The sequence below is a fragment of the Dicentrarchus labrax genome, unplaced genomic scaffold (genome assembly GCF_905237075.1).
Source record: "Dicentrarchus labrax unplaced genomic scaffold, dlabrax2021, whole genome shotgun sequence".
Taxonomy (NCBI): domain Eukaryota; kingdom Metazoa; phylum Chordata; class Actinopteri; family Moronidae; genus Dicentrarchus; species Dicentrarchus labrax.
In genome coordinates this window covers 23550838-23573710 of record NW_026136722.1, presented here as the reverse complement: position 1 = coordinate 23573710, position 22873 = coordinate 23550838, and the positions used below count along the sequence as shown (strand labels likewise).

At 42.2% G+C, this 22873-nt stretch overlaps 1 protein-coding gene across 1 annotated transcript in view; it reads left to right on the top strand.

The window, feature by feature from the left end:
- The window catches only part of cpt1a2b (carnitine palmitoyltransferase 1A2b), a 45136-nt gene that overhangs the window by 18564 nt on the left and 3699 nt on the right, over positions 1 to 22873 (top strand). The window contains exons 9-18 of the mRNA XM_051386857.1: positions 664 to 751; positions 1049 to 1244; positions 4843 to 5031; positions 5164 to 5269; positions 6859 to 6975; positions 17844 to 18008; positions 19752 to 19880; positions 20161 to 20316; positions 21463 to 21576; positions 22179 to 22271. Coding sequence (XP_051242817.1) covers positions 664 to 751; positions 1049 to 1244; positions 4843 to 5031; positions 5164 to 5269; positions 6859 to 6975; positions 17844 to 18008; positions 19752 to 19880; positions 20161 to 20316; positions 21463 to 21576; positions 22179 to 22271 — 1353 coding nt within the window. The remainder of the gene's footprint in view (positions 1 to 663; positions 752 to 1048; positions 1245 to 4842; positions 5032 to 5163; positions 5270 to 6858; positions 6976 to 17843; positions 18009 to 19751; positions 19881 to 20160; positions 20317 to 21462; positions 21577 to 22178; positions 22272 to 22873) is intronic.

Genomic DNA, 22873 nt, shown 5'->3' with positions numbered 1-22873 from the left:
CTTGACACGTGGCTATTAGCTCCTTGGTTGTTTTAATTGCATATTTTTATAATGCAGGATGAGGCTGTTTAGTGAAGGTGTTTATTATATATTCTTTAATCCTGGATCCAGATTAGATGCCACCAAGGTAGCAGCTACTCTCACCTGTGGTCCGCACGCAACAAAACATTCATACAAAGAAGGCACATAAAACGTATAAAAGTCTCAAAGACATTTAAAAATTAATAAAAAGAAAAATCTAAACATTACAACACATCCAGTTACAATTCATCTTAGTTATTTACATTTACATCAGTTAACAGTGGGTATATTCAGGTTTTTAAGAAATACTTTTAAATTTGACTTACTGTATTTGAGTATGTGTGTCTCTCACATAATTTATTTGTGAATACAGACAATTTGTTTTTTCACTATAGCAAACATTCAAAATAAACTTAGTAGATAGTTTAGTGAGAGTGAAGACTCTCTGAATATAGCTTGAGGTCAGGTCTTCAAACTTTAGATATTAAAAAGTTAAGTTTAAGTTTTCTTACACCCCTTAAAACCAAGAAGGCCTTGCAACCCCCTGTGAAGCTTTGGCGACCCCTAGTGGGGGTCCCGACAAGTGAGAGCGTCACATTAAACAATAAATATGAATAATACATGTGTGTGTCCCTGTGTCAGAGTCGGGTTCCAGGCACTGTTATCCCTCTGTGTGCGGCTCAGTGTGAGAGGATGTTCAACACAACACGCACACCAGGAGTCGAGACCGGTAATACACACACACACACACACACACACACACACACACACACACACACACACACACACACACACACACACACACACACGTATCCCATAGTTTAATGTCTGTTATATAAACATTGGATACAAGGAATTATGTAAACTGATGTTTGCGCACAGAGCCAATCCTCTTGGAATCAAATCTCAGGGAGAAAAAACCACACAGACTCAGGCTCCATTATAGAGCCAGAACGTCTCTAAATTTTAAGTAAAATATGTGTTGTAATAGCAGATGACAAAAATAAATGATTACCCTCTCCCACAGATGTGCTCCAGCACTGGCAGGATAGCGAGTTTGTTGTAGTTTATCACAAGGGTCGCTATTTCCGGCTTTGGGTGTACCGGGCGGGGCGGCTGCTATCTCCTCGGGAGATTGAGCACCAGATGCAGAGGATTCTGGATGACCCTTCACCCCCGAAGCCTGGAGAGGACAAACTGGGAGCTCTCACTGCAGGAGACCGGTAGGTGTGATAGGGTGGGGTTACACTGCGGCGTATGGGAATGGGTTTTTGCATAAGTAGCATTGTGTTTACCTGTAGAACCTGTTTGTCCTTTTGTTCTGTAGTAGTGGCTGAGTAATGGTACTTGTGTTAGTTTACTGATAGTGGCCCTTTTTATTTGGTTTACAACAGTGGTATGAGCCTAAAATAAACAGATGTAGCTGTGAACGTCAATAAACCGATCAAAAGGATGCCAAAATAACTACAACGTGATGGAGATTCGTAAAAAAAAAAACCTGAATTCATACTTTGTCGGGTCTGTGTTTTGAAAAAGACTTCCAGGAGTTTAGGCACTGGCCAATCATTAATGCCGGGAGTATTGGGATTGTGTGTATTTTTCCAATAGGAAGCTTAGGAGGGAAACATGTGTGTTGCAGATAGGGGTGGGCGATATTATATCTCGCTATTTTTTGGGATTTTGGCGATAACGATAATCAGTCGATACCCTTTAAAATGTGATTGGAATTGTCTGAGTTAGGGCTTGTGTCCACCAAACGCGTTTTTAGCACTGAGAGCGCTCAAAAACTCATTTTCCAAACGCCCAGTGGTGTTAAAAGTTGAATAGATTTCAACTTGAAGCGCTCTGAGCGCTGTGCTAAAAAAGTATTTTCGAAACCAAACCATTTCCATGCCAGAGAGGTAGACCCACGTCTCGGTACTAAATCATCTGAAGTACCGGTAGCTTCAGGGACTGGAGGTGCTTGCATTTTCTCTCTACCATCACAAGGAGGATGCTAGCGAGAGGTCATGTGATCACATAGGCCCACTAGTCGTGTGACTGAATCCTGCCATGCTGTAGAGAGCGTTGCTGCACCGTGTATTAAGTGGATATTAGGAGTTCCCGCGTGCTTTTCAATATTTTTGGCGAAGTAATTTAAATACTCGATAATGGAAATTTGCACATCGTCAAAACAACAATGACGATATTATCGCAAACGATATATATCGTCCACCTCTAGTTGCAAACTGTGCTGCACCAGAGAGCGCACACACACACACACACACACACACGCACCCCTCACCAGCCTGATGCCTTTACCGTCTGTCCACATTATATCGCACACAGCTGATGATCTAATACATGACTGCATACGATATCTGCACAAACAGAAAGAGAAATGAGCTCAAATGTGAACAGCTGAATTTTGTGTTCTGCTATTGGTGGAGAGTGAGTAAATTGAGGTAACCACAGAAAAGAGTTGAGAAGTCTGGTTAGTCTCTGTGACTGGTATCATGATTGACACTAGTACACACAGCTCATTGACTCAATCTCTGTGTGGGTCGAGGTTTGTGCATGTTTCAGTGGGACTTGAAGCCAAACCCTTGACTGTTTTAAGAAGTTGGGATGTCAATGTCTGAACTCCACTTCTACATTCATACCACATCCCCATCCATCACCGCTAAATGTAAGATCCCATTACGCCAAAGTACATTACACTAATGGATCTCATTGGTTGCAGTTTCTCTATAATGCATTATTTTCTACTTTTTTGTAATATATTATTCATAGGTTTCCATTAGTGTATAATCACAGAATACAGTGGGGAGAACAAGTATTAGATACGATTTTGCAGGTTTTCCCACTTACAAAGACTGTAGAGGTCTGTAATTTGTATCATAGGTACACTTCAACTGTGAGAGACGGAATCTAAAACAAAAATCCAGAATCACATTGTATGATTTTTAAATAATTAATTTGCATTTTATTGCATGACATAAGTATTTCAACTGTTTGAACACGTTACCTATAAAAGACACCTGTCCACACACTCAATCAAACAGACTTCAACCTCTTCACAATGGCCAAGACCAGAGACCTGTGTAAGGACATCAGGGACAAAATTGTTGACCTGCACAAGGCTGGGATGGGCTACAGGACAATAGGCAAGCAGCTTGGTGAGAAGGCAACAACTGTTGGCGCAATTATTAGAAAATGGAAGAAGTTCAAGATGACGGTCAATCTCCCTCGGCCTGGGAATCCATGTAAGATTTCACCTCGTGGGGCATCAATGATCATGAGGAAGGTGAGGGATCATCCCAGAACTACACGGCAGGACCTGGTCAATGACCTGAAGAGAGCTGGGACCACAGTCTCAAAGAAAACCATTAGTAACACACTACGCCGCCATGGATTAAAATCCTGCAGCGCACGCAAAGTCCCCCTGCTCAGGCCAGCTCATGTCCAGGCCCGTCTGAAGTTTGCCAGTGACCATCTGGATGATCCAGAGGAGGAATGGGAGAATGTCATGTGGTCTAATGAGACAAAAAAAGAGCTTTTGGTCTAAACTCCACTCTCCGTGTTTGGAGAGAGAAGAAGGATGAGTACAACCCCAAGAACACCATCCCAACCGTGAAGCATGGAGGTGGAAACATCATTCTTTGGGGATGCTTTTCTGCAAAGGGGACAGGACGACTGCACCGTACTCAGGGGAGGATGGATGGGGCCATGTATTGCGAGATCTTGGCCAACAACCTCCTTCCCTCAATAAGAGCATTGAAGATGGGTCGTGGCTGGGTCTTCCAGCATGACAACAACCCAAAACACACAGCCAGGGCAACTAAGGAGTGGCTTCGTAAGAAGCATCTCAAGGTCCTGGAGTGGCCTAGCCAGTCTCCAGACCTGAACCCAATAGAAAATCTTTGGAGGGAGCTGAATGTCCGTATTGCCCAGCGACAGCCCCGAAACCTGAAGGATCTGGAGAAGATCTGTATGGAGGAGTGGGCCAAAATCCCTGCTGCAGTGTGTGCAAACCTAGTCAAGAACTAGAGGAAACGTCTGATCTCTGTAATTGCAAACAAGGTTTCTGTACCAAATATTAAGTTCTGTTTTTCTGATGTATCAAATACTTATGTCATGCAATGAAATGCAAATGAATCACTTAAAAAAAATACAATGTGAATTTCTGGATTTTTGTTTTAGATTCCGTCACTCACAGTTGAAGAGTACCTATGATACAAATTACAGACCTCTACAGGCTTTGTAAGTGGGAAAACCTGCAAAATCGGCAGTGTATCAAATACTTGTTCTCATGACTGTAGTTGCGTTTTTGTTATCTTAGAATGCGACGTTTCTATCTACAGACACAGTGGGTCGCCTTCCATGGAGTGGAATGTTGAACTGCCATGTTTCTACAGTAGCCCAGAACAGACTAACCAAACCAAATAAACATTTTTGGCAAAAAGATTATAACTGGGTATCAGAGAAATGGTGAGTTTCAGTGCGAATGCTGGTGTGTTCAACTGTCGTCTTTTTATGTGAACAGGACATTGCGAGGACTGTTGAAGCAACGCCAAACAAAACTTAGATGTTGTCAGAGTTGAATGTGTAACCGTCTGACCCTACAACAGAAGTACAGATGTACTTTTGTACAGTTCAGTACGGTTTCCACTTTCATAAACTTCCTGTGGTCTTGAGACACTTTCAGCAGCCTGGGCTGTTTTTGGTGTTTAAAACCGTGATGGATTGCAATCGTGTATGTGCTTATGTTTTGCAGTGTTTATGGACCAGTGATCATTGAGCATGATTGTTTTGATGTTTGTGTGTGTCACCCCCTCCCAGGATTCCTTGGGCTCAGATGAGGAAGCAGTACTTCAGTTCCGGCATCAACAAGAGATCACTGGATGCCATCGAGAGGGCCGCCTTCTTCGTAACCTTGGATGAAGAAGAGCAAGGCATGAGGGGAGAGGACCCAGCGGGAAACTTGGACCGCTACGCCAAGTCCCTGCTCCATGGGAAATGTTACGATCGGTGAGGCGCGTCCGAGGGAGAAAATTGAATAGGTTCTGTGGTTTTTTACACCTAGGTATACGTCATCCCTCACGTCAGGTCAGCATTCCGAATTGTCTCAGAGCTGTTTTTCTTTCTGTTCCCGTCCCTTAGGTGGTTTGATAAATCCTTCTCCATTGTGATCTACAAGAATGGGAAGAGTGGACTGAATGCAGAGCACTCCTGGGCTGATGCACCCACAGTGGCTCACCTTTGGGAGGTGTGTGTGTGTGTGTGTGTGTGTGTGTGTGTGTGTGTGTGTTTATAGTTATAAATGCAATAATTGTCATTCCCACTAACTGTGAACCGTAAATCGTATCTGTAACTGTTTTGCAATCCCAAATATGCTTCGCATTTATCCACCATAATCTGTTTCAAGGAACCCTGTTCTGAGAAAAGGGTTTGTAACGAGGATGCATACACATAATGACAAAGTAATGACAGAGGAAAGAATATGTGCCGTGATGAGTGATTTTGCATTGTGAGACCTGAAGAGAACCCCATCAATAGCTATTTTAAATGAATGATCATGTAATTAGGCTATATGATACATTTAGAACCAGGCTATATTTCTAATTCGAACTATACAGTCCAACATGATGATATCAGCTTAATTATGAGGTGTAATTTACATAGGAAGCTCAACATTGCTTTAGAGTAATGCAATATACAGTGCAAAACGTGTTTGGATAAACACTCGTAATCTGTGTTCATACAATTCAAATAAGAGAAAATTAATGAATGCCGCAAGTTCTCCTAAATCAGTCACACAAGCCACGTAAGAACAATGAATGTGTTTGTAAGGGCTTGCATAGCTATAGTCCTAATAGACTTCAGATGGTCAAAGAGTGGAGAATTTGGTTCAAGGATTTAAGCATTCAAGGATGTTTTATTGTCACAACAGGGTTGTAGAATTAAATTTAGATATAGTTCCCTCCCTGTTCTGTGGATACTGTCATCGGTCAGTTATCTGGAGTAGATTTTACAGCTGACTCTTTGTTGAGGAGATCAAAGTTACTGATGTATATTCCTCCCGACTGAAGTTGTTCTCCTGGGTGGACGCCTCTATAAATATGTGTGCTCAAAACCGTCCTGTACAGCTGCTGTAGCTTTATCTGTCCACACTTTTTACTGATGGTTTGACGCTTTTCATCAGCTGGGTGTAAGTTGTCAGGATAAACAGGGAAATATTGTCTGATAGAATGTCGTGCCCATGACATTATTTTCACAGCGAGAGCAAAATCCTGACACGAGAGCAAGAAATTGCATCGAGAGCAAAGACTTAGGTTTTTAGAGAGAGAAGAAAAACGTTTTAAGAGAAACACATTTGTTTTTTTTTTTGAGAGAAAATGTTTTCACACTGATAGCAAAATAATATATATTTGAGAGTTAAAAAAAAGTATTTTGAGAGATTTATTTTTCTCAGAAATAATTGTAAAAATTTCAAATTTATATTTTTTTATGTTCTATGAGAAAATACTTTCTCTCAAAACTTTTTTTAGTCTCAAATATTATTATTTTTTACTATCCGTGTGATAACTTTTTCTCTCAAACATTTTTTTTTTCTCTCAGATCATTTATTTTCTTGCATGTAATAAAGACACAAATCTAACTCCATAGCAACCTGATGCAATAATGATGAGAAAGACACATGTAAGCTCATCTCTATTAACAGATATGGGCATATGAGTGTAGATAGCAAGCATAGCATAGCTACTTCCTTTTGGTATCTCTGTGTAAAAGAGCAAACAAGAGATTAAAAAATAAATGGGTGTGTATTAGCTTATATTTGTCTCTTGCCTTCGCCAGTACACCCTGGCCACAGATGCCTTTCAGCTGGGCTACACTGAGGACGGACACTGTAAAGGCGAGGTAGACCGCTCACTACCCCAACCCCAGAGGCTCGTCTGGGACATCCCCTCAGAGGTACGTACCCCGTCTGCAAGATCAGAATCAGAATCAGAAATACTTTAATAGTCCCTGTGGGGAAATTACTTGTAGGGGCGGAGGAAAAGGGGGAGAAAACAAGAGAAGCTCCCAGACTCTGCTCCTGTGGGGGTGTACAGTGTGGCACTGGGGAAAAAAACCTCAGCAACATAAGCACATATGATCAACATAAAAACTCAAAACAACTTGCAACAGGGGAGGTGGGAAAGGGGGGTGGAGGCGTACCAGCGCAGACAGGCAGCCGCGGCGCAGCCAGCATCGGCGCAGCCAGCATCGGCGCAGCCAGCATCGGCGCAGCCAGCGGAATCCCGCTTGTTGCACTGGGGGTAAAAAGCGGCAAAAGGCGTAGAATGGGGGGGGTTGTAGAGGGGTGTGTTGCATATGCGCATGTGTAAGTGTCCATGGGTGCGTGTGTGCACATAAGCCTGGAGAGTCACTTCGTCTAGCCTCTCAATCAGTGCCTCAGTTCACATGGTGTCATCGTGATAACACAGCAGGTTGCCATGGAGACATCCCTGATCGGGTCCCAAACAGAGTCAACTATCAACAGGTGTCCGTGTGGGAAGGGAGGGAGGAATAGGACAGAGCGTCTCACTGCAGCGATCTCCTGGAGGAGATGGCCGTGCCACTGAGGGCCAGAATGCAGATTAGATTATGATTGTTTGGGTTAGGGCGAGTAGTCGCATTTCAATAGACACGACTTACTCTGATTGTTTCATTCTGGTCTTCAAATCGATTTATTCTCCTTTGCAAAGCCGAAAACCTCTCCAAGATGTTGTCCATGTTGCGGTTAATGACCACAGTCTGAGCGTTAACAGCTCTGCTCACTCCATCAATCATGTTGGGCAGCTTCATGGGGCTTTGGACTGCTGACACCGTCTTCCGAATTTTCCGATACACCAGGGCAGTGCCTAATCCAATCAGCAGATAGCCTGTTATCATGGTTCCGAATATGTAGAGATCCTCGATGTCCTCTACGGAAAGAATCACCAGGCACACGACCCTCCACTTCTCCCAGGAGTCCATCGTGTAACCAGCGGCAAACGTTCCTTCAGGGCAGACAGGTTCCCCCGAACCCGAGCTTCTCGTCGAGAAAATTCTGTCAATTGCGTTGAGAGACCAGTTGACCAATTCCATGATTTAAGTGTGGAGAGGCTCCTAAAAGTTAGAGACAAGACAGGACAAGACTTGAGAAGCAAAGCAGGAAAGATAAGGGAGATGGGAGGGAGAGATTCGTCCGCCTTCGTTGAGAGCAAGGACAGAAGAGATATGTATGTTAAACATACATGCCAGTCTCTAAACTTTTCACTCAACAGAGAGGACAGTCTGCTGGTTTTTAAAAAAACTTACATTGCAGAACTAATCTTGGTCCAGTGTGTGACGTTTAGAAGGCTTCATTGTCAGACATGGAATATAATATTTGTAGCTACGCTTTCATTAGTGTATAATCGCTTAAAAATAAGAATTGTTGCGTTTTCTTTACCTCAGAATGAGCTGTTTGTTTCGTTCTTATGAACATTACTTGTCCTAAGCAGGACCTGCACATGTTGGGATCCACATTTCACACATTCTCATAGTTTTTTTTTTTTTAGACAAGCTGCTTATTCCTTAAAGTTTGACTTGATTTACACTGAAATATCAGCGAATATAGAACTTGCTTATAATACTAGTCTACTGTAAACGGGAAAAGCCCAGGACTAACAGATAAAAATCATCATGGCTCCATTTCATATCTTGGGGATACTGGTCTGTCTGCATATCAGATCCTATCTGGAGCAGCTTCTTGGTGTTTGTTCAGGACAGCCGCATAAACAAATTGTCCTTCGAGCATGGCTTTGATAGTGGGCCCCTTCTTTAATTTGCACACAGTATCAAACCACACTGTACTCATCAGTAGTCTTTCTGTTAGATGAAATCAGTCCTCCAGTTCGACTTTCACAGCTGCGATGGATCAGGGACAACTGTAATGCACAGTGTGTGACCTGCTCCACTACATTTGTCTTTGAGAAAGAGAAAGTGGAGGAGTTAAGGAGTACCGTATTGTGACAGTGCTAAATGAGCCTTTTGTATCATATAAGAAAGATGGACTCCATCAGTTTTAATTCAAATGAGCACAAATTCAAGTGGGGGGATTTGCGATTTATTCAGGTTTTCCTATAATTTATTTTTACAAGCTGTTTATGTTGGGCTGAACTCAATGTTTAGCTCCCTGGTGAAACACGCTATTTGGCTCCTATTTTGGTTTTGTTGCGTGCAGCTTGTTTGTAATGATCTTTTGAATCCATGTTGACTGATGAATATACAAGTTTATCATCCTCTTTGGAGAGAGAGAGAGAGAGAGAGAGAGAGAGAGAGAGAGAGAGAGAGAGAGAGAGAGAGAGAGAGAGAGAGAGAGAGAGAGAGAGAGAGAGAGAGAGAGAGAGAGAGAGAGAGAGAGAGAGAGAGAGAGAGAGAGAGAGACTACATTTATGACTCACTCTATTTCCCTCCCCCTGCTCAATAACCCTTCCTCTGATACGGGGTGAACTGTGAGGTGGTTTCCTGAGCCAAAAGTCCCATGGTTCTCACTGCTGCGGCACGCAAGCTATTCAGTCTTCAGAATCCATGGGCTCTGTTCAGGGGAAAGGGAGGGGTTTTCCCTGCATGCTTTCAGTGAGGTGACAGCAGGAAACATGCTATACACCTGTTGTTAAATATATATTTATTGCATTACAGACATCTCCCTGTTCTGTATTTTGGAATTTATACTGTTTCCACACATCTGGTTTAACATTTTCTTTCTGGGGGATAAAACAGGCAAGCCTTCAGTCATGGTGACAGGATTAGGATTTTGGAATGAGTGGAAAGATGCAGGCTCCCCCTTGTCCCATTGTTAATATTAAATCAGGAAGTCAGTATAGGACTGTATGCTTGAGAGAGAGACAGATTTTTCAAGTCAAACCATCTGAGGATATTCACAGTTATCACCGTAATGGAAATTCACAATACGCAATTTTATCGTATATTGTCCTATAATCCTATCGTGATTCAGGAGGTTTCTTATCCACAGAGGTCTCCTCCTCTCTGTAACAGACGGACCTGCTGATTAAGATTTGGTAAAAACACTGAATAAAGCAGTTCAACCCTAAAAATCACTGTTTCTCCGAGTTTGAACATAGTACACAACTCAACTACATATAGAACACAGCTCTAGTGTTTATAGTGGGATGTCCCTCCCTGTGTCCAAGTGTACTACAATGCCTTTTGAACTTTCTTATTTTTTGAAAGACCTTTTCTTTTCTGAATGTACCACAGGTGAGCCGTGTGCCTCTGGCAAAGACGATCCCACTGAAAGGACCAGTGTGTAGGATTCAGTAGGGTTACCAAGCGCGTAGGAGAAACTCAAAAAACACAAAAGGTCCTATCTACAGCCAGTGTTTGGTTTGTCCATTCTGGGCCACTGTAGAACAATAATGGTTCAACATGGCAGACTCCGTAGATAAACACTGCTCATTCTACGCAATCGAAAAAACAAGGTTTCTTATTTTCAGGTGATTATACAGTAATAAAAACATACCTATGAATATTATATTTCATTTCTGACAGTAGATCCTCCTTAATGTTACACACTGGACCTTTAACTGTGTTTCACATCCGGTGTCTTAATTCATGAAAATTAAGACCTTCAGTTCATAATGTGCACACTGAGAGGGGCTGTCGCCCTGCGTCACTATGTGTCCTGACCTTTCTGATTGTTGCAAATATGCTTTTTTTTCTAATATTCCCACAAGCCCATCCTTGTCTTGTTTGTGAATGTTCACACAGGAAGGTCTCTGAGGCACCATTGTTTCTATTGTTGCTATGTGGCATACATTTCTAAACTTATACTGCATTGATTAACACTAAAAAGACTTTCAGTCACGCACTCTCCATGAGCAGTTTCGTTATATTTGTGATACTTTGGGAACAATCAGGCTAGGGCTCACTCGGGTAAAGGTTACATGATACGAGATTCAGAATAATCAAGCATAATAGGAATTAAACATGACGACAAACACATGTGAATTTAAGATATTCAGACATGATTATTCATGCGATATGTGCAATTTCCCTCACAGTACCGAAGAGCGACTGCTTTAGGGATGACAGTGGCAGTTAATCAGAATCAGAATCAGAAATACTTTAATAATCCCAGGGGGAAATTATTTTCGTTACAACACTCCAGATATGCAAACGACATATTATACAAACAACACATATATATATATATATATATATATGGTCAAATGTACAGTATTAATTTGCAAAAAGTGCAAAAGAATGATTGTCTGTGTTTTGAGTCAGAATTACAGGGGGGGGGGTGTCTGACTCTCTGAGGGAGGCGTTATAGAGATTGATGACCACAGGCAGGAATGATTTCCTGTGGCGCTCTGTGGTGCATCTGGGTGAGAGGAGTCTTCTGCTTAAGGTGCTCCTCTGCTGGGCCAGTGTGTCATAGAGAGGGTGTGAGACATTGTTCAAGATGAACTGAAGCCTGGACAGCATCCTCCTCTCTGCCACGGTCGTCAGGGTGTCCAGCTCCTCCCCTACGACATCACCGGCCCTCCTGATCAGTTTGCTTAGTCTGTTGTTGTCTGCGATCTTCAGCCCACTGCCCCAGCATGTGACAGCGAAGAAGATCGTAATGGCCACAACAGACTCATAAAACATCCTCAGCATCGTCTGGCAGATGTTAAAGGCCCTTTTGGCCCTTTTTGTAGACCGCCTCGTGTTTCTAGTCCAGTCCAGCTTATTATTAAAGTACACCCCCAGGTACTTATACTCCTCCACAGTGTCCACAGGGACCCCCTGGATGGAAACAGGGGTCACTGGTGTTTTTGCCCTCCTCAGATCCACTATGAGCTCCTTAGTCTTTTTCAAATTGAGCTGCAGATGATTCAGCTCACTCTAAGTGACAAAGTTGCCCACCACAGTCCTATATTCACTGTCATCACCCTTATCTATGCAGCCAACTATTGCTGAGTCATCAGAAAACTTCTGAAGGTGGCAGGACTCGGTGAAGAGGGTGAAGAGGAAGGGAGAGAGGACAGTCCCCTGTGGGGCCCCAGTGTTGCTGACCACCCTGTCAGACACACAGTTCTGTAGGCGTACGTACTGTGGTCTGCCCTTCAGGTAATCAACAATCCAGGACACAATGGGGGCCTTCACCTGCATCGCAGCCATCTTCTCACCCAGTAGAGCCGGACGGATGGTATTGAAAGCACTGGAGAAATCAAAGAACATGACTCTCACAGTTCTCGCCGGCTTGTCCAGATGAGCGTAGACTCTGTTCAGGTCCTCAACTGTAGTGGATCAGTGAAGTGCCTGACCATAGGCCTTAGCTGCTCCAGGACAAGCCTCTCCAGGGTCTTCATGATGTGGAACGTCAGAGCCACCGGTCTGTAGTCCTGAGGGCCGCTGGGACGCGGCGTCATTGGCACAGGAACGAGGCAGGACGTCTTCCACAGCACGGGGACTCTCAGGCTGAAGACTTGGCTAACTACTCCACACAGCTGGGGGGCACAGGCTTTAAGCACCCTGGGAAATACACCATCGGGGCCTGCAGCTTTGCCGGAGTGGAGTCTTTTCAGCTGTCTTCTCACCTGGTCAGGCATGAAGGGCACTGTAGAGGGGGGAGGGGGGAGGTCCTCAGGTTGTGGAGGACATGATGTAGAGCAGGGGAGAGGGGTGGAGTAGGTGCGTGTGAATTGAGTTGGTGAGGAGCAGACAAGGGGTCTGTAAGGAGGAGGAGTAGGGGGAGATAAAGTGGCAGTTGTTGGGTAGCCAGCAGCAGAGACTTGTGGGGGATGGGCCGCGGTATCAAACCTATTGAAAAATAGGTTCAGTTCATTGGCCCGGTCCACACGGCCCTCCAACCCCATGCCACCAGTCTTCTGGAACCCAGTGATGGTTCTCATGCCACTCCACACATCCCTCATGTTGTTTCGCTGGAGTTTTTCCTCCAGCTTTCTCCTGTACTTGTCTTTTGCCTCCCTGATTTTGAGTTTGAGTACCCCCTGCACTCTCCTCACCTCATCACGGTTGCCATCTCTGAATGCCCTCTTCTTCTCATTCAGGATGGCCTTGATGTCCTTAGTGATCCAAGGTTTATTGTTGGCGTAGCAGGTTACAGTCCGAGCTGGGACATTGCAGTCCACACAGAAGTTTATATAGTCTGTGATGCACTCTGTGAGCCCATCAATGTCCTCCCCACGGGGCTGACAGAGTGCAGGCCAGTCAGTCACTTCAAAGCAGCCCTGCAGTGTCTCATAAGCCTCCTCCGACCACCTCCTCACAGTCCGTGTGGTCGTAGGCTTCCTCTTCACCAGAGGCACATAGCAGGGTTTGAGGTGAACCAGGTTGTGATCTGACCTGCCCAGAGGGGGGAGAGAAGAGGAGGTGTATGCATCCTTAATGTTAGCATACATCAGGTCCAGGGTCCTCTCCTCTCTGGTAGGACAGCTCACATATTGTTTGAAAGTCGGCAGAACTCTATCCATGGTGACGTGGTTAAAGTCTCCCGACATGATGATGAGGGCACTGGGGTGTTGAGTCTGTAGTTTGGAGATGGTGGTGTAGGGATAGGGATAGGGATGTATGATGCTGCAGGCATGTGTTGGGTTTGCAGAGGGAGGGATGTACAGGACAGCGATGATGACATGCGGGACCCGGGTTACACCATCTGCTGTTTACTAGAATGACAAGCCCCCCTCCTTTCGGCTTACCGCTCTCGGTATCCTGGTCCGCCCGGACGGTGTGGAAGCCATCCACGGAGACGATCTGGTCCGTAATGTCCCTGTGCAGCCATGTCTCTGTGAAACACATCAGACTGCACTCACGGTACTCTGTGTGGCTCCGCGTCAGCGCCGTTAGCTCGTCCGTTTTGTTGCTAAGGGACCGTCCACCACTTTGGAAGGAATCCCAAAGACTTACAACAACAATAAACGAATACCTGCACTACATTCCCATCAGGCTCAGCTGGACTTTGGGGTAAAGTAGCAAATGTTTGCATGCTAACATGCTGAAGTAAGCTGGTTCATGCATCATGACTTCCGCCGGCCGAGCTGCTAACTCCCGGTTTAGCCTTCCGCTAACTTTAATGTAGATACAATTATTTAATCTTGTGGCTCTTCTAGATCTTCCGAATGTTATCGGACCAAATGGATCAAATTTACAAAGTGAAACAGGTCATTTTGCAGGGGTGTTGATGCTAAAAAAATATATCTGCCATTTTACAGCCGGGTCTTTCACAATGTAAGCTTTTCGGAAAAGTCTTTTTGGCCAACGTACATCTGGTGATAGATGCCATTGCTGTAATTACACGGTTCGGCCACTACGTCACATTGGCTTAAAAGCCCGGCCCTCTTCCTGTTAGCTTTAACATACCCACTAAACAACAGCACTTTAGCATTGTCACTGCAAGTGTGTTAGCATGTTTATATGTATATGTATATGTATATGTAGACACTTAATTCTTGTCAGTTGAATGAGGCGTTTTGAAGATAAGGGATTCTGAATGTCAAAACAACTGTTTCTAAAGCACAAGAATGACCAGCTGGCTTCTATAGTCACTATGTGTTGTGTTTGGGGAGTTTGGATACAGGAATATTATCCTAATAAGACACTTTCCAGTTCATAAACAGTTTATTGCAGTGGTTCTTCCCTTCCTTAAGGCAGCCCTTTTTCTATCATTTAGTAAACTGACTGAGTGACATATTTTATGGATATTTCATATTATATTAAAATCTGCACAATGAGCCCAAACAGAGAACTCAGTGACTGCAAGACATTTGTATCAAACGATAGAACTTAATTAGATTCTATTAAGTTCAAGACAATTTACTTTACATTTACTATTCTTCACAGAAGTGAAACAAATGCTTAGATATACTTCAGGCCTACTCTGTTATTTTTTTAAAAGTTTTCTAACACGCCCTAAAATCAAGAAGGCCTTGCGACCCACTGTGAAGCTTCGGTAACCCCCAGGTGGTTTATTGGATGAAAACTGTTAACTGTAATCCATCCACTGGAGATGTACGTAGTACAAGTACACAGACCTATTTGTATGCTGACTTACAAACCTATAATGAACTTGACACACTTCAACCTGTATCAGTAACAAAGGAGGAATAAAACTGTAGTTAAATGTGTCAATATTTGACCTGCTGGTGAATTATATGAGCAATGTGAGCAAGTGCTGTCCTGTACTGTCTCTCACTCCTTGAAAGGTCCTGGAAAATTACTTATTAAAAAAAAGTGGGAACCCTGGTAGTGCGTCTGTAGATTAGCCATTGTTAATGTTGAATATGTTGTATATACGTATATCTACTGTCTTAAAATAAAAATAATATCTAACATTTTTCACATGGAAAAGTTAACCTGACACAGACACGTACATCCTCCTGGTAGCAGATAGGCACAGTGAGCTTAGAGTGCACAGAGAACAATAGGCTCCTCGGTTTGCATTCACTTTCCCCTCCCAAATCAAAATCTATTTCAAGAAGTGGCCTTGTGTTTACCTTCAGCACAGTGTTTGGGTTAACCCAAATGCAGCATTCACCAGGTCTCATGTGAGGGTGTACGTGGTAAAACTGACCAATCACCAGGATCTGAAGGAGGAATGAGTGCTTTCTTGAACTCCATTTCCTGTTTCTTTTACTATTTCCTGGCCCCACTTTTCATCAAAGCATCTCTTCTGATAATCAAAACAAAGTGTTTAAGTGCGTAGACAAAAATAGGTGTGTGTGTGTGTGTGTGCGCGCGTGTGTGTGTGCGCGTGTGTGTGCGCGTGTGTGTGTGTGCGCGCGTGTGTGTGTGTGTGTGTGTGTGTGTGTGTGTGTGTGCGCGTGCGTGTGCGCGTGCGTGTGTGTGCATTATTCTAAAATTTGGAATGCAGCGTAAAACATTAATCTGCTTGCATGTAGTGTGATATGGGAGGATTATGCTGACTCAGTTTATACCACAAACGAAAATTACACAGACTTACAGTCAGTTGTGAAGTTTCTGACTCATCCTGCCTGCAGTCATCAACGTTATTTTTCAAACATGCACAGATATAGCTAATAAATGACTGACTCTCTGACCGACCAAGTAAATGGTAAATGGACTGAATTTATATATAGACTTCTAGTCTTTCCGAACACTCAAAGCGCTTTACACTACATGCCACATCGGGAGCAGTTTGGGCTTCAGTATCTCAGACACTTCAACATGCAACCGGAGGAGCCGGGGATCAAACCACCAACCTTCTGTTTAGTGGACACTCTACCTCTGAGCCACAGAGTGTCTTCTTCTCTCTAGTATGACATCTCACATGCTGCAGTCGAGCTATGGCGGTGTGAATGACGTTGCATGCTGATGTCGGGTTCGCAGTCCTGGAACTCACTCTTACTCCGTGCTAACTCCGTTAGCTCATCCATCTTATTTGCCAGAGATCTCACGTTGCCAATGATGAGAGAGGGGAGACACGGCTGAAATCTCCTCTTCCTCAGTGTCTGTTGTCTGGACCTTTCTCCCCTGTGTGATAACTGAAGAAGTAAAGGGCAAATTAACCTTTATTTTACAGAAATCTCAGTGACAAGGAATGAGCATTACTCTGAAAATGTTAACCAATCAATTAATAAACAAGGTCAAGAGCCATCTTAGCGGCTCTGTGAGGCTGTACTTAGGAACAAGGGTGCCTTGAGCTTTGAGCTAAATGCCCACAATGACAAAGTTACACAAAGGTATAATGTTTACTATGCAGGTATAATAGTAAATAATAATAAATGTTTACTATCTTCACCATCTTCAAAACAGTAAACCCTAAACCAATTGGTGACATTACAATAGGTTCACCCTTGATTTAGAAATTGAGGTGGAGGGCCGACAGACTGCAAGAATCCGTTTTGGGTATGTATTTGTTGCCAAAGGAAGATAGAGCAGTAATAAGTAACAGGCACAATATCTGACTACACCAAACAACAACAGGCTTTTGTTTCTATTTTTGCCTCTATTACATAGGACAACTAAAGATTGACAGGAAAGGAGGAGAGAAAGCGGATGACACTCAGCCAAGGGCCAAGGGTTGGATTCAAATCCATGGCTGCTGTAGCCCAGGCAAGCCAACAAGGCACGCCTGGAGTTTTTGTTTTGTGGTTAAACTTTAAATTGATTGTTAATTAACAGCAAAATTACTATACACCACACTCTTTCTGCAATTCTGCTTCTGATAAGCTTCTCACACAGTGCTGCATTTACCTCAGTATTCCAGTCGGACATCCGCTGCATCAACACCACTTTCGTTTGCCTGTATGTTGTGTCTATAAACTCTCTATAATCTTATTTTCTTATTTTCATTTTCCTTAAAATTTATGAATGGACTCTTGTGTTTAAAGCAATAACTTAAGCACTAAACTGCACCTACTTCATTGGCAGCATGTATGTGGAAGCAATCTCAGACCCCTACTGTTAAATGAGCTGTTGCAATAGTAAATCAAGGCTGAGTTTATACAGATTGTAAGGTCATGTTTCCTGAGAGGTACATCAAATAGTCCCTTGACTTAACAATATACCAGAGGGGGTTGGTGTTGCAATGGCCCACGACCCACACATAAACCAATGGGGTCATGCTTCAAGCACATAAGTAAGTCCGGAACTCTTTTTATGCAGTTGAAGATACTAATCTCAATCATCTCTAACACAAAGTGCAGCCTATTACAAGACAGAACATAATCTGAACTGTTTAAGGACACAAGCTTAGCCATGACAATACAGTTCTCAGCCTAACATTAGTCAAATAATCACCTTTTGTTCCAGTTTTTAAGTCTCTTTTTCTGTCTGTCTGTAAGGTTCAGGCTCAGGTGTGCAGCTCCCTGGCTGTTGCCCAGGCATTGGCAGATGATGTCGACTGCCATGTGTTTCCCTTCAGAGATTTTGGAAAAGGACGGATCAAGAAGCTACGCATCAGCCCTGACGCATACATACAGATCGGCTTACAGCTGGCATACTACAGGGTAACACTTTACGAGCCACATTCACAAAATACACACACTGTAGATAGAATGAATCAAGGAATAGCTTGAAATACTTCCAGGTCAAACTACATTGCCAATAGCAAAGGTGAAATTAAACACAATTAAAGCTATTGAGAACATTAGTAACATCAAGGCCATCAAGGCATTAAGAAGTACAATACCTCTACATCATATTCAGGCTAGAGCTAAATTTACGGGTCTGCTAGGAAAACAATACAAAAAGAAAACTCATAATTTCCTCCCCCTTCCCAAAGTCTCACTTGGTACAGTCCATATTGGCAACACCTGGTGGAGTAAGGGGCATTCATGTGTGCTCGTTCATGAAAGCGCCATCCTCACCCAGGAAGTGGACCTCGGAGACAACCATGATTGGAAACAAAAGCAAACAAAAAAAACAATAAAATGAATATTTCAATGAAAATGTGCTAAATTAAGTCAATGTTGAAGTCAAGTCCACTGCAATCGATCCTAAGTTTAGATGTTTATAACATAACCAAAACCAAATATTCAACTAAACTAATAATATAATAGTAATATAACTGAGTAATCATGTGGGTACAGCTCCCTCGCAAAGTTAGGTGAGATTATGTTTCAATGGAAATAATTCTATCTACTCTCCTAATGAAAGTAATGTATAGATACTGTAGCTACAAATAGAGAGTAGCTACAGTAGAATCTAATGACTTACAAGCTAGTAATGCTTTGTCATAATTGGCAGTTTTAAGCCCAGCAGCATAATTTGATTATAGACTTTCGTATCTCTGGTTCTTTTTCATGTATATAGCCCAAAATCACAAATTACAATTTGCCTCAGGGGCTTTACAAGCAGTGCAACATAGATCGTCGATTCACGTAAGGAAAAACTCCCCCCAATGGGTCAGGCACCGACAGTCTGGAGAGAGTATCTATGATTTATTTATCTTTTTTGTATTTATCCCCACATTGTTAAAATAGTCTCTCTTGTCTCTGTCACCTCTGTTTCTGTTGTCTGACCTTATTGACCCTGACTGCAACAAGTTTAATGGATCCATAGCTTCACTGTGAAAAAAACCTCCCTGGGCGGGAGGTCCAAAACAAAAACTCTAATAGTTAGAGCATTCATTCTGTTAACTGCAGAAAGCTCAGGCTTCTGTCTTTAACATCATCACATTGTGCGCTCTGATTGATGTGCGGTGGCGTCAGCTGATTTGCACGCGTGGAGGAGAGCGAAGGAGAGGAGCCACTAAAAAATGACTATATCTCAAAAATAAAAAAAATGTACATAGTCCAGATACCTTCTGGAGTGTCCTGAAATATTTTGTTCATGTTTCTTCATTTAGAAATCTTTTGAATCCCTTTTGGATTTTATTCCATTATATTTATATATCCATTATTATTATATTTATGACCCAATTTCAATCCTTTTTCAGTTATTATGGTTTATTATATATGTACAGTTTAGTTTTAGTTATACACTGCATATAATATTTTTCATTATAGTCATATTTTCTATTATATCTTTAGAATATTATTTTATTATTCTTTATTCTTTATTCTGGTCTTATCTTAAAAAAGGGGTACCTTAAAGAAGAAAGTAGGGAACCACTGGGTTAGATGGCCAACTATTGCTTTTGTCATTGTTTTTATTTACTTGTCAATCTCCATATACGTCTATCACAGTGACCACATGTTTGCATCTCTTTCATGTTCTCCCACCTCGTCCTCCTTCTCCTCTTCTTCCAGGATCGTGGTGGTTTCTGTTTGACGTATGAGGCGTCAATGACCCGTCTGTTCAGGGAGGGCCGGACAGAGACTGTACGATCCTGCTCCAACGAGAGCACTGCTTTCGTCAAAGCTCTAGAAGATGGAGAGGTACTGATAAATTCTTTGATTCAGCTCTCTGTCAGGTCTGTAAAGCAAGTACTCCCACAAAATGTCCTGCTGACCCAAACTCCAGACTAAAATCCCAACATTGTCATAGCAGATTCCTTAGACCGATCCACTGAAATATAATGGTGTCTGATGCGAGGCCTGAACTAATCTGGGGATAAACAGTAATTGAAAGTCAAGGCTGTTTTGTGCTGTATTCATAGATGATTTATGGTTGATTTTATTTTAGGGATGTCAGTGAAAGTGTGATTTGGTTTGACAGGCAGAGGAGCAATGCAGGCGTCTCTTCAGACTGGCTTCGGAGAGGCACCAGAACCTTTATCGAATGGCCATGACTGGAGCTGGAATTGACAGACACCTCTTCTGCCTGTATGTGGTCTCCAAATACTTGGGGGTGGAGTCACCCTTCCTCAAAGAGGTACGTCTTTTCTCAATGATGTACACAGAAAATCAACACTTAGCAGAAGGGTGTGGACAAAAGTGCCCCAAATGTGGAGCACATGCATGTAAAATGCACCTCAAATCAGTGGTTTATGCCTTGAATTGTGAACATACGCACATGACAATACACATGACATCTTATGACAGAAAGGGCATAAAAACATAAACCTGTCTATGTCTATATCTATGGTTAGGTCTGAAGTTGTTGAAAAGATTTGATGAGGTGAAAGTGAAAAAAAAAATTTATATATGACGTTTTTATTACACTTACCATTTTTGGACCTATAAGGTTAAAAAGTTAATTTTTTATAGAATAAACTATCATTGCTCCAAAAATAATAATGCATCCAAATCAATGTTGTTATCAATTATTGACGTAGTCAATGCTGTAGTAACCTGTTTTTCCCATTGAGAAAATCAGGTGTTTTTATGACAAAAAGGGCAAAAAACATAAAAAATGTTTTAAAAAAGAATAGATATCTATGGTTAGGTCTGAAGTTGTTGAAAAGATTTTATGTGGTGAAAGTGAAAACAAATATTTATATATGACATTTTTATTACACTTTTATGAGGGACCATTTTGGGTCCCAAGGTTAAAAAGTGTATGTTCATTTTAAAGGTGCATCAAGGGTTAAGTGTTTCTGCGGTGAGAGAAAAAAACACTACACATGGGTTTTGTTTTCTATGACAGTATGGAAGATATGGATGGAAATCATGCCTACATGTGTGTTGACTAAGCAGGGATCATATTACTCGAGAAAAGTCTACTCAATGACTACTTAGATTAATTTATTATGAAATGATTATAATGTATTGTAACTATGAGAATGATAGAACACTGATGATCCTTGTTCTTATAAATTATACATTATTAAAATGTTTTATAATGTGTTCTGATTATTGTTATGAAGTGCTCAAACTATATATAGATTATAACTTATCATTTATTAGTATGTTTATAATGCATTAAATGGGCATCAAAGGCATTTTACTTGATGGTGGCGCTGGAGGAAAAGTCACCAAAATCAGTAGGAGTCATGCTCTGGGACCATGAATGGCTGTATTGTTGGGTAAAGAAAAACACCACGTTCTCTGTTTTCCTTTCCTCTCGCTAATATTCCAGGTTTTGTCGGAGCCTTGGCGCCTGTCCACCAGTCAGACACCTGTTCAGCAGATGGAGCTGTTTGATCTAAAGAACCACCCTGATTTCATATCGCTGGGAGGAGGGTTCGGCCCTGTGAGTGGCATGCACTTAACTCTAATTGTAATAGCAAATGTGAATGACAAGAACATACTGGATGCATGTTTTGGTGGTTCCCAACCTTTGTCCTCCAGGGACCCCTTTTCTATCATTTAGTGAACAGATGAGCCCTGACTGAGTGACATTGTATGGATATTTTATATTATATTCAAAACTGTACAATGAACCCAAACAGTGAACTCGAACAGACGTTTCTGTAAAACCAGTGATTTGGATTCATTTTGAGCAGACTACTTTCTGTTTAGGGAACTTTTTATACAACTCTCTGTCTGTATTGTTTCTGACAAATTCCGTGTTTCCTTTTCCCTGACGCCATTGTTCAATTGACAGTTGACTTTTCTTAATAGAAGTTAAACAAATGCTGATATAGGCCTACTGTGTATATTTTCATATACTTTCCTTACACCCCTTAAAATCAAGAGGGCCTTGTGACCTCCCATGAAGCTTTCCCAGGTTGGGAACCACTGTTTTACATATTCAGATGCTGACTATATGTTTGTAAACACATACCCGTAATGTGTTTGTACAATGTGTGAGGCAATCTGGTTGATTTCATATGATCTCTGTGGTCATGGCAGGTTGCTGATGATGGTTATGGGGTCTCATACATCATTGTGGGGGAGGATATGATCAACTTCCATGTGTCCTCCAAATACTCCTGCAGTGACACTGTAAGTAGAGGCTTTGTTACTTTCTTACTTTCACATATAAGGTGTTAATTGTTAAATTCAAAACCAACTGGCATGTATATATATATAATGTTTGAACGTTCTGGTAGTTCCTATTTTGCTTCAAAGTACAGTATCAGCGTCATACAGGGAGGAATTCTTCCCTGCTTTTAGGGACATGCAGGATGATGAATGCAGCTTGATTGATTTAAGATTTATCTTATTGAATTGTACCATCTTGAGTTTCCTCTCTAGACTGGTTGATAGCACGGTGGTGAGACACTGCTGTCTGGCTTTTCAGAAATTAGGGAAGGCTGCATCACAACGAAATTCACTCTTAAACCATAAAGCACATGACAGAAAAGGGGAAAACTGTACTATCCTTTGTCTGTTTTCACTTCCCTTTTCCATATTATTGTGGAATCCTGCATTCATGAATGGAGTTACACAAGTAATTCCGCCAGGTTGATCATTTAGCCAATATTAGCTTGTTGCAGACATAATTGTGTCTCTTAAACTGTCAAACACCTATATCAGTAATCATAAATCCAGAATTCTCATGGCTCAGCTCAAATTGTATAACTTACAACCCACTTCCCCTCTCT